The 18,176-nt window shown below is 43.6% G+C and overlaps 1 protein-coding gene across 1 annotated transcript in view; it reads right to left on the reverse strand.

Annotated features, from left to right (window-relative positions):
• Window positions 1-18,176, reverse strand: part of SMG6 (SMG6 nonsense mediated mRNA decay factor) — a 224,529-nt gene that overhangs the window by 33,009 nt on the left and 173,344 nt on the right. Inside the window, exon 14 of the mRNA XM_066599701.1 lies at window positions 2,200-2,376. Coding sequence (XP_066455798.1) covers window positions 2,200-2,376 — 177 coding nt within the window. The remainder of the gene's footprint in view (window positions 1-2,199; window positions 2,377-18,176) is intronic.

The raw sequence follows: 18,176 nt of genomic DNA on the forward strand, positions 1-18,176 counted from the left end.
AGAGAATTTCTGAAACTTGGATCATAGTTTCTCCATATGAAGGGTATTGAAGAATTAAAAATTGGGCGAAGTTATGCAAAATGCTGCATTGTTTTAGTTTATAAGCCGTAAAGTGTGTTCTATAAGAGGGCCCTTTTTGTCTCCAAATGGTCGGTGACCAGGTATGACAAATCATAGAGTTCAAGCTCCATACACCCAAATGTCTGATGATTTTGAGAGGTCAGATAATTGGCATGTTTGAAATGGGGGCATCATATAGTAAAAAGTCCCGAAGGACTGGTCATAGTGCAATGTCCGTACTGAGAAATGGTTACAGTTGAGAACATTGAGAACCATTGTATTTGGAGAAGATTCTATATTCTGTGTGGGTCAAAGTGATAATCCTCAATGTATCAGTCAGTGTTTTGGAGAAACCAATTGTCATACTCTCCATGACCACCATCCAAGATGGAATCTTCCAAAAGGCCACATACAACATGCCTTATAGAGGTGTTACAACCATGGCTTGGCCTGCGCGATCCCCAGATTTATCCCCAAGAGCGTATGTCAAAATCTATCAAACTTTTCAGGAGGGACAAAAAATATTCCCATTTTGCCCCTAACATCTTGATTCGTCCTATAGAAAGAGAGGGAATTTGACGATTTCTCATTGGTCTGTTGATATACGACATATTGCAGTTGGTGTAGTTCACTAGATTGGCTTATTTAACCATGGTGGCCAAAATTAGATTTTTTTATTTAATTATTTTTTTACATATGACCTATTGCAGTTACCACAACGATGTCTGGCACGCCACAGGTTGATGTATTACTACACGTGGCAAACAAACTGAGCAACAATGGAGTGCATGCAGGCATGGAGAAACAAACCCCAACAAGATATCCAAACACTTATTGATTTAATGCCTACAAGGAGCCAAGAGTGTATAGGTGCTCATACTGGGCACACTTCTTACGGAAACCTGTACCGAACAGTAATAACTGTCTGATTCACTCCATATTGGTGGTTACAGCACAGCTAAAAGTTTAACTAAACTTTTTTCTTCTTCAAACTTTTGACATGTCATAGGGAAGTGTGAAAAGTTTTGACTGCTAGGGTTTCAGGTCACTGGTCCGAACAGTATATGGACTCCATAGAAAGTCTATGGAGCCCATACACTGCTCACAGTGACAACCCAGCTAGCACATCGCTCATTGAGTGCTTCTGCCTATTTGTTTTAGCAACACTTTCTACAATACCATGCCAGACGTCTGAAAAAAAAAGTTTAGCCGCACTTTAAATCCAGCAGCAACTCACGGCCGATGTCTTCTGTGATTGGAGGCCCTCATGCTGTTTGCAACCGCTAGAAAGGCATATCTTGACGACGTCGGCATTGGAGTAAAATTTACAACCCAACATGTGTAAAGTGTTACGGTGAAACTAGCTGCGACCATTATGCCTGGATTGGGCTTAAATGTGCGCTGTACAGTAACAAAGTGTGAATATTTCATAGTTGTTCTCGGATTGTAATTTGCTGTCCGGACCGTTTTCTACACATCGTATAATGCACAGTAGTGGGACCTGAGTATGTAGAAGTCCAAATACCCGTGATTACTTGTGGCTGCCCCCAGTGCAATGCTAGATGTGAACAAGTACATGGGAGGTTGAGCAGAGCTCTTGCCTCAAACTTCTTAATCAGATCAGGATGTGAGGGACAGACAGGGTTCAGTGGAGGGGGTAGAGGGATGGGTGCTGTCAGCTCTTCCTGTACGTGTCAAATAGACTTCAATTCACCCTGAGCACAGCACAAAGATATACGCCCACAAACTTTATCCCCAATCTGAACTCAACACCCCCTCCCTCTCCCCTCATTCCCCCGTCTCGGCTGCAACACATTATTATTAAAAAAAAAGAAAAAAAAAGCCATGAAATAATAGCAGCAGATGATGATGGATGTGGTAGGGAGACAGGGAACGTAAAACACACATTAGGATGATACAAGAAAGAATGTGACTATGCATAATGGGGGTGGCATGTCTACGGACAGGGGGGACTGGCACTAGGGAAAATGAGGTTGGAACTCAGATTTGGAACGTCACTCACATGAACTGTTTTAAGAAATAACAAGAACTTCAAATATGGTTTCTTTTGGGTTGCTTGTACTTCTTACCACCGGCTCAGTGGGTAAACCCCAGTCTCCCCCAGCTTCTAACCAATACCTGATCTTCCAGTTGGTTTCCCTCTGGGCTTCCTGTTTCCTTTCCTATGGCGTCTGGGACGGGTGCCACTGACACATACTTTCCACCCTTGAATGCCAGCAGAGGCTCTTCTTGTCCGCACAGTGCTTCCAGGAAATATTTCAGTACTGTGACCCGCTTACAATCCGCAGCAATAATCTAGAAGGGGGGGAGAAGGAGGGAGAATAGATAATGAGAAAGGAAAACACTGAGCAGAGGCAGAAGAAAGAGGGCCAAGAGCTCCATTAACCCTCCGAGCCTCATCTGCAATGTAATCAGTACAACGTCCTTCAGACGAAACATTCACGGCAGCCGAAAGCCTTCTGACATGACCAAGTGCAAACTGGGAAACGCAGTATAGATTCGTTGAAGGCAAAACTAGTGTAGTTCATGCTGTGGAACTACAAGTCTCAGCAAAGCCTGCCAGTCTATGAATTGTGTCTTTAGTTTCGTGACCACCGTTTTCACTTCTGTGTATATGAACAATTGCATCCTCTATTTCGCCAAACCACGGAACAGTATTTGGCGTTTTACAGTAAAAATACAGAACAAAGAACGCCGCACAGGTCATTCGACATTTCACGGGCTCCAGAAGTCTGGGCATGGGCAGTGTGGTCAACCGCGTACGGTGTGACTTTTTACACATCTTAAAGAAACATCTGATTAATGAGCCCTGAGACGGGCAGTGACACATAATGACAGCTAACTTTTTTTAAATATAGAAAGTGACATGGAAAATTAACCCCCCTTCAAAAAAAAGACAAAAAACAAAAAAAAAAACAAAAAAAAAAAACCCACACCCCTTTTCCCCCAGCAATTTACCATTAAACCTCAATATAAGCAATAGGTAACTTTCTGTTGACACATTGCCTTTAAAAGGGTTTTCTCCATAGTAACCCCATCCTGATATCCACTATACGTGACGGATGTCCGGTGCCATTGTATGGCGCAGGCTGCTCTATATGCGGCAAGCACCAAGTGTAAAATACAGATGACACCTGCTGCAGCAGCCGGGATCAGAGATAACCAAGATCCTCACTGTTTAGCCATTTCGATGCGGTCAGTGCTGCCAGCAACATCTAAATAGCTGTCCTGATTGCCCCCCTCCTGAGTCAAGATTGTGGGGTGCAATTTGGTTGCCATTACAGCCTGGGGCCTAGTGAAGGCTCCCAGGCTTGCCATGAACTTCTACTACAGAGCTTAATAGGATGCCGCACTAAGTACAATATACTGCAGTACTGAATTATTGCAGTATATTGTATAAGGGATCAGATGATCATGAGTTCAAGTCTCATAGTAGGACTAAATACTAGAAAAAAATCCCTTTTCGCAGTTATTTCATTAAAAAACCAAAGCAATAATACGCTGACACATAATTGGCATTGTCACGTCCATTAAAGTCTAATCTATTAAAATATTGCTTTATTTCTCCCCCACTGTGAGCAGCCTCAGAAAAAAAATGCCAGATTTGCGTTTTCTTCAACCCATCTGCAGTAAAAAAAAATAGAATAAAAAGTACATCAAAACGTTGTATGCACCCAAAAATGTTACCAACAGAAACTACAGTTCGCTCTGCAAAAACAAGCCATCACCCTGCCTCAGATGGAAAGTTATTGTTTCAGAATATAGCGACAAAGGCAAAAAAATTTTAACACATTCTTTACTTTTACTTTTTTTGAAGTAGTACAACATAACAAATCTATATAAAATTTTAAATTGCCAATTTATTTCAATGGGGTTTCCAGCGCTGCGCTTTGACAGTGATGCATGTTCTATCTTTGGCCGTTTTCAGCCCTGCGTCGTCCATTTAAATGAATGCGCGGCGGTTTCAGTGCTGCCAAAAACGCGGCACAACTTGGTACCACGTTTTTGGCAGCGCTAAACGCCCTTACTACAGTACCTGAGGAGGGGAAACCTCAATACTCACCTTCCAGGTGCCATCGGGGTCCCCGGCGCCGCTCTCTGGACCTCCATGCAGGCTGCTGGGCACTTGTCAAGCCGGCAAAGGATCTTTTGCTATTGACAGGAATCGGAAATTCCTGCCTCCAGCAAGAGATTGCTCTGATTGGCTGAGGCGACAGCCTGCTCAGCCAATCATAGCCAGCGCTGGATGCTCCAATCAATGGCTGTGATTGGAGCATCCAGGACTGGCTGTAATTGGCTGAGTGGGCTGTCACTCAGCAAATCAGAGCAATCTCTTCACCTCTTTACCAGCATCGCTGCCGTCAGCGGATTGCTAAAAGCCACGTTTCTAGAACCCGTCCCATAGTGATCAAGTATTATCATCAGTGGAAGTTTGGTGCTCTCTGTTACTTAGCGACTGTGGCATTGGGGTGGGTGGGAGGGGCGGTTGTTTCTAATTGGTGACCACATGTATGAAATGTATATGTCCCTTGTGGGATCAACCTCTATGATGTCCATATGATGCAATAGGATTCTTTTAAAGTGATTGTCCAGTTGTAAACCACTAATTGCCAATGCTTAGGATAGGCCCTCAATAATAGATCAGCAGGAATCTGCCAACTACTGTTTGCTGGGCCAATGCATTTGTACATTGAGCAAATTTCTGCAGGAAGCAGACAGCTCCGTTCCCACTGTTGTGGCCAGGCTAAGTACAACAGGCAAAGTTCCCATTGAAGCAAATGAGGACTTCACCTGCAATACCAAACCTGGCCACTGCAGTGAAAATAGAGCTGTTGGCTTCCTGCAGAAATCCGTTCAATGCATGAGCAAATTAGCCTTGAGAACTGATCAGTGGGGAACTCTGGCAGCGGACCTCGTTCAATTTAGTATTGGTCGCCCATCCTAAGGATGGGCCATCACAAATTTACAGCTAGACAACCCATTTAAGTATTTATGTCCAACAGTGTTACAAAGATTACATTAACAAATGACCATATTTAATTTCACAGAGGCCACCAGCAACCAGTCTGTCTCATGTCAAGGCACAGATGCCACTGAACTGAGGCAGAGAAGGAACAAAGCGCTTCAGCAGGTTACATGACGGCCAGAGTGGGGCTTATTTACAATTCAAAATATGGCAGTTTTCTGGCACAAATTACGCTAGAAAATGGTCTTTGATGCTTGAGCCACATTTATCATACGTTTTTAGCCACTTTCAAACAGTTTTTCCGACGTGCCAAAAAAAGAGACGTGGCCTAAATTGTGCCACAATTTGCACCAAATTGCTATGAATTGCACCAAAATTTTGGTACAAATTTTGACGTGAACTATAGACAACTAATAGGGGGTCTAAACTTGGACTATTCAGTCTTAAAATTCAACAGATTTATCATTCGATAACTTTTAGACAGTATTCGTAAATAAGCCCCAGTGTCTAATGCAGGAAGTAGTGTGCTGGACTATAAATCATACAGTGCTTAAAAGTCACTTTCCATGCAGGGTTATATTAGTATGAATGTAATTCTAGAAAATCAAAGATCTCTATCAAAAATGTTACCATGACTGACAATAGCGTGTGAGTGTTAGAGATGTAGCAGAGCTGAGTTTGCTATTATGGAACAACTAACTGTGCTGTTATGTGTCATCAGTGCATTTTATATAAGATCTCCGTAAATCTACAGTTGTGTGACCCCCTTGCTTGTGCCAGAGAGGAGAGCCACTGCAGAGACTTGGCACAAACCGCATTTAAACTTTGCATGGCCCCGCACTTGTCAAATATCCATTTAAATGACCATCAGCTCCACATTCTCCTATGCTGACACAGACTTTTATAGCCACGTACAGTAATAGTGTCCAAACCGTACGGATATTGGTATCGTTGGGAAATATGGCAATGAGAACTGTAGTATAAATGTAATAGGAGGAAAATAGGTGAAGGGGGATTCCAAGTCCCTGTCAAACACCCCTTCTGTCCTTTGTTAATAGCCAGAGATCAGATGGCTTTCTGGTAGAATGCTAGACCTTTTACTGCAGTATGGTACACATGTGATCTCTTCCTGCTCCACTTTTATTGGTGTTGTATATTTCTTTTCTACACTTTACAGTAAATCAGTGAAGGGGACAAAAGGACTTTCCAGGAAGAGAGATGCAGGGATATAGGTACTGCAACATGTATACAGACAGCACAAGGTTACAGAAAATAGGAAGGCTTCTCAATGAGAAGGTGGAGAGTGCAGAAGATCTGAAGAATGAAACTCTACTAATACATCGCACAGATACTAGTAAATGCTAATACTGCTAATCAGAAATACTAACAATGTTAATCAAACAATAGGGCGCGTTCACCACTGCATCTTCATTTTCCGTCCAGGTGTTCCATCATGGGAGTAGCTAAACGAAAAAGAATACTAATCAGCTTTTGTATCCGCAGAGGTCAACTGAAACTGAAGAGCTACAGTTGCAATCTGCGTGTTTTCTGCTTCCATTCAGTTTCCTAAATTGCAATAAAAGACCGACAACTGTACTTTAATTGCAGTTTAAAAAACGGAACCACAAAAACAGAATGGCTGCTTTGATTTTCATTGGTCAATGGGGGACAAAGGCCGCCTGCACATGGACGGGTTGGATTCTGCATGCGGGATCCTGCAGCGGAATCCGACCATGTGCCCGGCTGATGCCCCCCACCTACCTGTCCGCAGTCTTCTTTATCTGTCCTGCGGATGTTCCGGCTGTCACACATGCGCAGTACAGAAATTTGCCGCGCCGTCACTAGGCGATAAAACAGATCCCACGACCTTTCAATGATGAAGCAGCCTGCACGGAATTCGCCTCAAAATAGAGCGTGCTGCGATTTTTCCCCGCAAGCGGAAAATCACTATTTCCACTCGTGGGTAGGAAAAAAAAAAAGAAAAAACACTTTTCCATAGCATGCTATGGAAGGTATTTGCTGCGGAATCCGGAGGCGGACGCCCCCTACGGATTTTGCTATGTAAATCTGGCCGTGTGCAGGCAGCCAAAAGGTGAATAGAAAAGGCGTCCATTTGTTTCTGTTGCGTTTTTCTATCCATTTTTCTTCAAAGGCTAAATAATGGAATTATTAAAATGGATCCAATGTATCAAAAACCGAAAATCAATGGAAGTGAAAATAATGTATTCTTCCGCTTTTTGGCGGATCCTGCAGACTGATCTGTCAAAAACACAAAAAAAACGAAAAGAATGCTCTCCATTTGACTTCAGTTTAAAAAAACGCATGAATACTAAACAGAACAGCGAAAAGGAAAATGCAGATGTGAACGAACCCTAAGGCCTCCATTACACGGACATTTTTGTACAGCGTTTAGCGCTGCCTGTTCAACGCTGCACTAAATGCTTCCTGTAACTAGTTATTGTGAAAGGCCATGTATGAAGCAGATCAATTAAGGAAATGCAAGAGGTCTTTGTCAACAAGAACCCAGATACAAAACCACCTGCTCATCGTATTCAGAACCTGGTTCAGACATGGCTCCAAACTGGATCTTGTTGCAAACATGAAGAAACTGGGACCTCCGGCAGCTTGGATGTCTGAAGTTGGCCATGATCTACATCAGCGGATTGCAGAAAACCCTTGAAAATCAACTTTGAGAGATTGTCCCAACAAGTTGGTGTATCGCGACTGATGTGTCAGCGAGTGCGAAAATCTCTGAACCTGAGACCATGCTGAATACCAGGTGCAGGAACTGGAAGAGCTCGACTTTTGGACCCCCTGCTGTACTTTATGAGGGACGAAGTGTGGTTTGATTTATCAGGTATGTGAATTCACAGAACACGAGGTATTGGTCTGCTGAATATCCCCAACTGACCTACGAAACATCACTGCATGACCAGATAGTTGGCGTTCGGTACGCAGTGTCAGGAACATGAATGGTGGCCCCAATTTTCTTTGAATCAATTGTGAACACTGCGGTTTATCTGGACATGTTTGACTAGTTTTTCGATCAACACACCAGAAGAAAGAATACACTGCTTTTTTAAACAAGATGGGGTAACAGGTTTTACCTCCCGCGACTCACTACTATGGGTTCATGAATGGTTTACGGAAGAGCAAACTGAACAAGGGGGTTATGGCTACCATGCTCCCCGAATTTGTCACATGCGATTTTTCCCTTTGGGAGCAAACTGAAAGTAGGTGGTGTACGCCAATAATCCGCATACCCTGGATGAACTCAAGGAAAACCTCATGAACGCTATCCGCAGCATCACTGTTAAAGAGCTGCAGGCAGTATCAGCCAACATGTTGCACTGTGCTCAGAGGTGGATTGAAGCGAATGGCACCACTTCCAACATCTGTTGTAATGCAGTTAAGTAGGTTTCCTCCGACACTCCAGAAAACACACTTACAACTTGAATTACTTTCTATCAAAATTGGCCCTAGTGTGCATCTGTCTGGCATAAAGAAATTTGATTGTGAGCACCATTGAGGATACGGACTGATAATGCATAAAATCCTCTCGGGAACAACAAAGTAACAGTTTCAGGACAACATTTTGTCCCAGAACCAGATGGGGGCTTAGGTTAATATGACTAGTAGCTGGTCTTCTTTGCCATACCTCTGATCTGCTGATTTTGGGTCCAATATCAGCCATCCGAGATGGCTGATGCAGTCTTTAGACTACCTAAGCACGATACCTGCTCTCTGATCAGGGCTGACTAATGGGAGAGCAGTGCAGTGTCTGCATCAGGTAGTTAAAAAAAATTGTTGCGACCATCTGCGACAACTGAAAATGGGGCCCGGCAGATCAGAAGGGTCGCAGAGATAGACAAGTGCAGGTAATATAACCCCTCCAGTGCCAGGACAGAATTTTGTCCCAAAACTAGAGGACTGCTTTAAAGAACTTAAATGGCTTAAGATGCTAAATCCTGGAGGAAAGAAAGGAGCGGCCGAAACCTTAAATATGTTCTTCCGGCACCGATCAGGGAGCAGGAAAAGGGAATCCCCTGGACGAATGGATCAGTCTTAAAACGGAACCGAACAGCTCCGAATAGACCCCATTGATTAGAATGGTTTCTGCTCAGCTGACCAGCATTTTACTGTGGATCTGTGATAGAAGCTACCAACGGAGGTTCCAGCACAGCAAATATGACCCTGGCCTAATGTAATTGACCAGATAAATCATATGGTCTTTTTCTGACTTCCATATTCTGTATTTCTATTAATGTTGATAATGGACAGAGCTTCAAACTTTGGTGGTGGCCTATAACAAACAGAAGATTTAAAAAGAATAGAAACAAAAGCTTGTTAAAGGTCATGGATACCTCTGCACTATTTTAATTTTTTTTTTATTAATGCACTTTTGGAAAATGACCTTTTGCCGTTTTTATTTTTATGCTTGCATTGTTTTCCAAGGCACTGCAGACTGGAGGACTGAAATCTTAGCAAATTCTGTCAGTCAGCATAAACTGACAGCTTCTTCCTTAGCCTGCACCCCCTGTTGTGAATGTGCATTCATTGCCTTACCAATGAGCTATTACAGAGGGCTGTTTGACAGAGTCAGAGGAGGAGATCAGGAAGACAGCAGAGGAAGCTACTATTACAGAGGGCTGCAATTCACTATGAGTGAAATTTTTTGCTCTTAGCAGTGAGGTCTTGAGGGACCAGCAGCAACACAGAGAGAAGATGAAAGATAGCTGTGTAGTATTCAGTGGGCGTACTTATGCTACACAGCCTCTGAAGAGGAGAGGGGTGGGGGAGCTGAGCCTGTGTACACTGAGCCTGCTCAGTGCTGGGAATCCTATGCACACTTGCATTGTGTCGTCTTAAGGCCCTTTTACACAGGATGATTATCGTTCTCCCACAGGGTTTTGAATGATTATCGTCCTGTATAACAGCATGCTGAAACTGAACGACTGGACAAGAATCATCCAGTTGTTCACTTTTAAGCAGCGTAAAACATGAATGATGCCATTCGGTGTAAACAGCAGCGGTTCAGTACTGAACAGCCACTGCTTACAGTGAATGGAGAGGGGTGGGGGGAGAGCAAAGAGAGAACTCTCCTCCAGCCGTCCCACCTCCCTGCTGGCCGCTCCGTCAGTGATGCATCACAGGGACGAGTGTCGGCCATTGTTTGCCCGACACTTGTCATATATAAAAGGGCCCTTACTTGCAAACAAATAAGCCATGTACAGACAGCATACAGCCATACTATTTTCGATCTGTCCCTTGCTCCTTGCTAAACTATTGAATGTACATTAGCAAGTAGAGGACTAATGGACGGGAATGTGACTGCACTGTACATACCCTGTAATTTACTTTAATTAATGACATCCAAAGTTTTCACTTTCCAACGACCTCTTTACATTGGGACAAGAATGTATGTCAGGATGGACAGCCGCCAAAGTACCAGTAGCTGCTTGCTCGAGAGGACTCCATCTGTCCATTCATTTAAATGGCTCAGCATATAATACTACAATTGTCCTGCAGCAGCCATGTAAACATACAGCTGAAAATAACCTTAGCAAGGCTATATAAAGGCAGCGTTTCTTTTATGAAACAACCCTTTTAAAAGTAAATGTCCACCATTTCACATAACAGATTGAGTTCTGACATAAATGTCTGGCTACCCATCTGCACCACTAGGGGGAGCTTAGGAGCAGACTCCATTCTGTTTGAGGTCCATGTATAGACAGTATTCAGTAAGCTCATAAGCTCCCTCTAGTGGTTGGCTGCAGGAAACCAGAATTTTGAAATTCAACTGGATGTCTCTGCAGGGGATTAGGAGCCCTGCCTTAGGGGGGGAAACAAAAAGGTCAGACTTTTTATGAAGGTTCTTTAAGAAACTGATCAGCACATAATCTTGGACCTGCGCAGATTTTTTTTTAAAATAGTGCGGAGTGAACATTCCCTTCAGTTTTATAATGCATGTCTGTTATGCAAACTAGTGATTCATGGGGGTAGCGGCTCACAGACCTCCAGGTCTCTAATATTTCTGAAGACTTTCGAAAAGGAGGTAAACATGAAACTCATTCTCTGCGCTCCTTTAACACGTCTCCATTAACAGACATTAGGTAGACTGAGCATGTGATTGCTGTAGTTATTCATCAAGGTAGTATCCCAGGACTTGTGCTGCCAGCACTGACATCGTAGGACCTCTAGCGCACTGCAGGATTCCCGGGATTAGGTTACTCACTCTGCATAACTCCGACACACAGCTGCACATTAACCGTTCAGTAATCACTTCCTGGTAGAGAACCGCTGCACAACAGCGCTGGGAGCGACTCTCCGGCCACTCATAACCAAACACTAATAATGCCACTTCCTACAAACCTTACATTCTGCGCCTCTTGCTGCTGCTGTTCTGTTCCTTGGGGCACAGCTAATACAGCGGAATCATTTGGGAATAATTTAATAGGTGTATGTAATTAAAAGTTGCAAAATGTAAATCCCTTAAATAAAAAAAAAATCCCTTAGTTCCCACGTAGCTAAGAGTTTCCGCAGTGGCAAATTCGGTAGCATTTTGCATAAAAAGCAGCATCAAAATCCGCACCATCGGTGCTGATTCATGGTCAGAATCCGCTGCATATCTGATTTTAGCAGCTACAGCGCTCTTCATCACCCAGCAATACATTGCGCCAAGTCACATGTCATCCTGCGGCCTCTAGTGAGTGGTTAGCCGCTGGTCAGGTGACTTGAAAGTGGGATCATCTGACCAGCAACTCTGCGCTCACTAGAAGCCACCGGGCGACGAATCACAATGTAATGCAAGGTGAGGGGAGAGCGCTGTAGCTGCTAAAATCAGCTGCAGACAGAAGTACTGCAGTGTATCAGTATGATCGAGAGTTCACTAATTCAAGTCCCTATAGAAAAAAATGTATACAATAAATATGAGATATACATTTTTGTTTCTATAGGGACTTGAATTAGTGAACTCTCGATCATACCGATACACTGCAGTACTTCTGTCCGCAGCTGATTTTAGCAGCTACAGTGCTACCCCCTCACCTTACATTGCGCATATATATATCTATATCGATATTTTTATATATCTCTATCTATCTCTCTCTATATATATGAAGGAGTTAAAAAAAAAAAAAAAAAAAGTAGAGAGAAAAATGAATGCAAAAAAACACCTTTTCTGCGTTCTTTTTAAGAATTTTTTTCCCAATTTTGTTTGTTATTATCACATCCATAACGACTGGTATAATAAATTGAACACACTTTTGTCTTGCAGGGCAAACACTAAGTATAAAAAGTGGCAACATTTTTTAATGTTAATTTTGCCTCCCAAAAATTGCAATAAAGGCAAATCACAAAAGTCATATGTAACCCAAAATGGGACCGAGCTTTCACAGAGCTGCGTTACATGGTAAAATCAAATAAGTTATGGGTCTTTGAACGCAGAAAAAAGGTCTTTCCCTAATATGGGCAACCCCATTATATTGTTTTTACCATTTCTTCTGCCCACTTCTAAAGGCCCTTTTACGCGCAATGATTACTGCTCAAAATTTGTTTAAACGTCCAAACACGAACAATAACCGTTACATGTAAACGTGGGTAGTCGTGCACTATTGGTTCAATTGTTTTGCGCTGGTTTTTAACAGACAAACATTATTTGAATGGAATTTTGAGCGGCTGCACGATGGGTTTTGTTTGCCTTGCATACATAATGCGTACATGGTCTACTCATTATGTACTTTGCCGGGAGAAGACAATGGAATCCTGCCGGCCAGCTAACCCTCGCATAATCAGATGCCCAGCTGAGCAAACAACTCGTGGAGGAAATACAGATGATTAAAATCCATTATCTGCACGTCGTTTTATTCAAGAATATCGGCAGTTCGTTCACTCGTGCGCTTGTTTAAGCAACAATTTTTGCGTGTAAAAGGGCCTTAAATCTCCGTCTCTCCGTCGTGAAGCAGAGTTGCTTTTCAGCTATTCGCTGGTGGCAAAGCTGGTTATCATCCATCTTTCCCAGAAGCAGCTCTAACTAGGAATGCATAAAAGCCAACATCTTCTGCAGTATAAACTGTCTAATAATCGTTATTTATATGGAGTGAACACGTCCACAATTATATTCTACATTAACCCATTATGAACAGTTGGTATATGTAAGCCCTTGCCCATGGTAACAAGTGCCATGTGTAAAAACATCCCATCCTGCTAGGCTACGCTGGCACGGCTCCATTCATAATTCTCTCTTTCCATTTGAAGGAAAGAACAAATCAATAATCACTTGGCGGGCGTCGGGCAGAGCAATCATCGCGGGCTGCTCAGCACATTATCAATTACATGAGAACATTGTGCGAGTTGGTGGGCTGGCACTGAACCCTGGATGCCAAGGCCACGCAGCTCACACCAAAGTCTTGTCAAAAAGGAAGTTTGCCTGCGGCAAAGCTACACGTTTCCTCTTCCAGGCTAAATTTACATGCAGTTATTGCTAAGTGTGTCAGCTCCGTGACCTACATGTGACCTCCAACTGCAACCTACTTCAACTCGAAAGCACCAGGACTTTCCTTTTCCATCGCTTGGACTCTCTGCGGCGTAATGCAAAACACGTGTGAGAAAAAACCCACACAGTCAACCTGTTTGCTGCCATGGACACCCCTCCCCAAAGATCTCTGGCAGGAAATAGGTGCCCTGCCAAATGACTGCCTGAGGTTAAGAAGAGGAGGAGGGGGGCCGAAGACTGCAAGAATGTTCTACTCACGCTAAAGACCCCTTTGCTGAAGGATAGGATGGAAAGACAAGCAGAGACCCAACAGGCAGAAGGAGATGGCGGGGGAGTGCGATAAGGCGCACATCTCAGCGCTCCGACAGGTCGCTGGACACAGCTGCTGCACATTTATATCGCATGTACCAGACACGCCAGCTATGTCTTCAAGTCGTCGTCTCTCCCGATAAGTCGTCCGCCATAGTGATCATCTGAGAGAGATACTGACGCTTTCCACCAGGCTGAGCAATTCTTGCGTTGATAGTTCCACAATTACAATAAAATTGGTTTACCTTAAGGTCCCATACACACTCAGTAAGTTCTTCACGCGATGCGGTCATGGCTGCATATCTTTGTATAAACCCGGAGGCACACTTAGGTACAGTATGGTCAGTGCCAACTGTAGGTTAGATGGCCCTCCGTGTACGAGTGTGGAAATTTAATTGACGCCTTCCATAAAAAAAACAAACAAAAGAAACACCCAAAAAACTATATAATATATCTCTATATCTCCATCTATAGATACATATATATGGTGTGGTCAAAAAGACTGACCCAGTGTTACCGCTCAATACTGGGGTCCTATGTTGAAATAGTAATGGCATACTTGAATAGGAAGGCATGGATGCGCTAGATGATGGTATAGCATATGGGCCCTGAAACATGGATTCCAATTTTGTGGCCCCTGTAAGAGAGTGTAAAACCCAATTGCAAAGTTGAAAAGTAGCAAGTGAGCAGCAGAAATCCGCTTACTGCATCTCTCCAAGTGCTGTGGGACCACTGCTGTGATTGAAGGAAATGTAAGTTCTGGTAGTACGGCCTAGGCGAAAGTGTGCTTGAAGAGGCCTTCTTCTGCTACGATGTGGCAGATCACCCAGGAAATCATTCAGAGTGGTCTACAAGACATTCATGTACTGATCCGCACTGACCTTCCTTAAAGTATGCTTTTGCATAGACTGTTTAACTAGAACTTATGTCTCCTTACTTCAGTCATGGCAGCGGTCTCACGGCACTTAGGGATCCTAGAATGGTAGCGTTGGAAGGGACCTCCAGGGTCATCAGCTACAACCCCCTGCTCAGTGCAGGATTTACTAAATCATCCCAGACAGATGTCTGTCCAGCCTCTGTTTGAAGACTTCCATTGAAGGAGAACTCACCACCTCCCGTGGTAACCTGTTCCACTCATTGATCACCCTCACTGCCAGACAGTTTTTTCTAATATCTAATCTGTCTCCTCCCTTTCAGTTTCATCCCATTGCTTCTAGTCTTTCCTTGTGCAAATGAAAATAGGGCTGATCCCTATTCTTTCACACAGGATTAAATATTTCTCAACAGTGTTGCAGAATATGTCCTCCTGCAGAATAGTCAGCCCCAAAATTTGCACTGCTAATGTGTGGATTTTGGTGCAGAATCAAAAATGGCAGAATCCTGCCAGCAATGCAACTTCTAAATCTGCAGATAGCAGTGTGGACTTTGGTGCAGAATTCAAGGACGGCATATTCCACAACACTGTTACCGAATAGTCCATCTTGTGTGAAAGGTCCCCTTGGAGAAAGAGAGAGAGCAGATTTCTGCTTCTCACAAGCTACTTTTCAAATTTGCAATTGGACTTTACTCTCTCTAAGGCCTCATGTCCACTTGTAAATTAACATTTTAAATACGCAGCGTTTTTCCTGCACGCTGATCCGCGCCCCATAGGGATGCATTAGACACCCGCAGGTAGTTAAATACCTGCGGATGTCATTTTTCCCTGCAGACGGGGATCCACGTGCAGGAAAAAATCCGGACCATGCTCCATTTGGTGCGGGTCTCCCGCGGATCTGGACAGCTCCCGCAGGCTTATATTGAAGCCTGTGGAAGCCGTCCGGATCCGCGGGAGACCTAAAAACAGAATATACTCACCTACTGCGGGCCGTGCGTGTCTTCCCTTCTTCCTGGCCGGTTCTTCTTGCTTCGGCACGGCGGATGTGCCCAGCGCATGTGCGCGGCATGCAGCCGGCTTGCCGAGCACATCCGCCGGGCCGAAGAAAGAAGATCCGGCCGGGAAGAAGGGAAGACACGCACGGCCCGCAGCAGGTGAGTATATTCTATTTTCAGCCCTCATGTTCGCAGGGCAGGAGGGACCCGCTGCGGATTCTCCATGGAGAATCCGTAGCGGGCCTGATTTTCCCCGTGGACATGAGGCCTATGGTCTCTTCCACACAGACGCTTTTTACCGCGGTGTTTTGAATGCCGCATTAATCGTGCAATGTCTACGCCCTCATAGGCAGTCTGCCCGTTTTCTGCTTGTTCAGAGAGATAGCACACCGAAACCAAAACAGCTCAGTGAATAAATACTGTACCAGAACCAAACTGATAAATACAGGACAAACCAGCTTCTGTATATAGATACAATACCAGGACCAGGCTAGAAACAAATACAGCTGAGCTAAGCTCATAAATACAGTAGCAAAACCAAGCTATTGTGTTGTGGGGGCGCTGATGGGCCAACAGCGGTGCCTCGGAACTTCAGAGGGGAGGTAAAACAGCCAGCAGGACAATGAATCCTGTAGCTCCACAAAAACTGCAACAAGGAGGAAGAAAATCATCTGGCCAGGAGAATCTAAGGCTAGTTTCACACAGCCGAGCGCAATATCAGGCCATAAAACTTGGCCCGATATCACGCGCGGGAACGTGCAATGTACCCGTAGACTACAGTTGCAATATTTCAGTGTGGAGAATCGGCAAGTGTTCCCCATTGTTTTCAATGGGAAACCTAGTATTGAACTTGCATACACATTGCAAGCCATGCAATGTTTTTGGCCCCATTGGAAACAGTGAGTAATACGTTACGAGAGAATAGTCCAAAGATATGACATGCCGCGATGCGGGGGATAAAAAAAATTGCTCATGTATATGACTTTGTTCAAAGAATGGTCATATTTGTGTGTCTCCCCCAATGCACACATCTCACCTCTATTATCCCTGCTGTGTGAAAGCGGCCTAATGGAGGCAATTGCCCCCAGCCTACATCTGCCTGCAGCCCTCCGACAAGCTGGCGGCCGGCGTACCGTGCGATCACACACTGTTATGGCCACCTAGGAGTATGGTCCATGTATTACAGATCTGTACAACATAAAGATGGGGAAGTGCTGCAGACTATGAAAATATTTCCATAGTCAACAGCGCTCTTTACAAGGCATTGTCTATAACTCTGTACATCCTGAGCTGTCCGGTACCTGAATGGGATGCATAAGCTTGGGCTCTTAAGTTTGATGGGAAAGTAGCACTTAAATGACTGATATCTCTGTAGCACCTGAAGTGCCTCACTATAAGTCAATGGGATCTGCTTGTCTCTGTCGTGTGAAAAATCTGCCCCTGTGATTTGCTTTCCATTTACAACAGAAACCATTATGTAGGAGTACAGATTCTTAAAAGAGAAACTAAAAAAACTAAAAAGAAAAAAAAACAAACAAAAAAAAACACTTTCGGCGCCGATACCTTCTGTTTAATACTTATATTCTCCTTTAAACAATCCTGTAGCATCTTGTCTTAGAATTATTTGTTGTGACCTTATTAATCATCCTGGAAATGTATAAATTGTACAAACTAGAGGTCATCATTCCCCATGTGCCGACCATATCATGTTGTGTGTCCTATGGTGAGAAACAAACCGTAAAGCCAAGTTGCTAATTTATCCATAGACTTCCAGGAGGAGTAACAGAGATACAACACAAAAAGATTGTGCAGAAGTGTTATTTCATGAAGAATACAAAGTACTTACTAAAACGGATACATGAGGGGAGCAGGTTGTTCCTCTGCACAGAAAGGTCAGTAGAGGGAGAGTGGAATGAACTAATAAAAGTAGCACATTACACCCCTTAAACATTGAGTAAAAATGAAAAAAAGGCAATATGGGATAAATTGCCATTACAATAAATACAAAACATATACTAATAAAACTTTTACAAAACTGCAAGCTCCAAATAAAGTTTCATGTGTGTGATGACCAGTCTCCTCCACTAAATGCCAGAGGGCTCAGGTGAGTCATGAACAAGACACATGGGATGGAATATAATGCACTTATTTGGTGATCTGGATATTTCTATACATTAGACTATTCTTCCCTATAACCTGGGGCCCGGCACCTGTCCAGCCAGCGTCTGTCTGAAAATAACAGAAAAATAACCCCACACATGCTCAACAATGTAGAAGATATTTTCACCATTTCTAGGCGTTGGTAATTCCTAGGACCAAAGAGGTGCAGCAAAGTATCTATGGAGGACATTCTATGTGTCGTCTATTTTCTGGCCGATTCTCCTAATATAACGCTCAGATGGAAAGTTACCAAGCTCATAAGAATGAATATGGGTATGTTCGCACGTAGCAGAAAAG

Source organism: Eleutherodactylus coqui, chromosome 4 (genome assembly GCF_035609145.1).
Source record: "Eleutherodactylus coqui strain aEleCoq1 chromosome 4, aEleCoq1.hap1, whole genome shotgun sequence".
Classification (NCBI taxonomy): domain Eukaryota; kingdom Metazoa; phylum Chordata; class Amphibia; order Anura; family Eleutherodactylidae; genus Eleutherodactylus; species Eleutherodactylus coqui.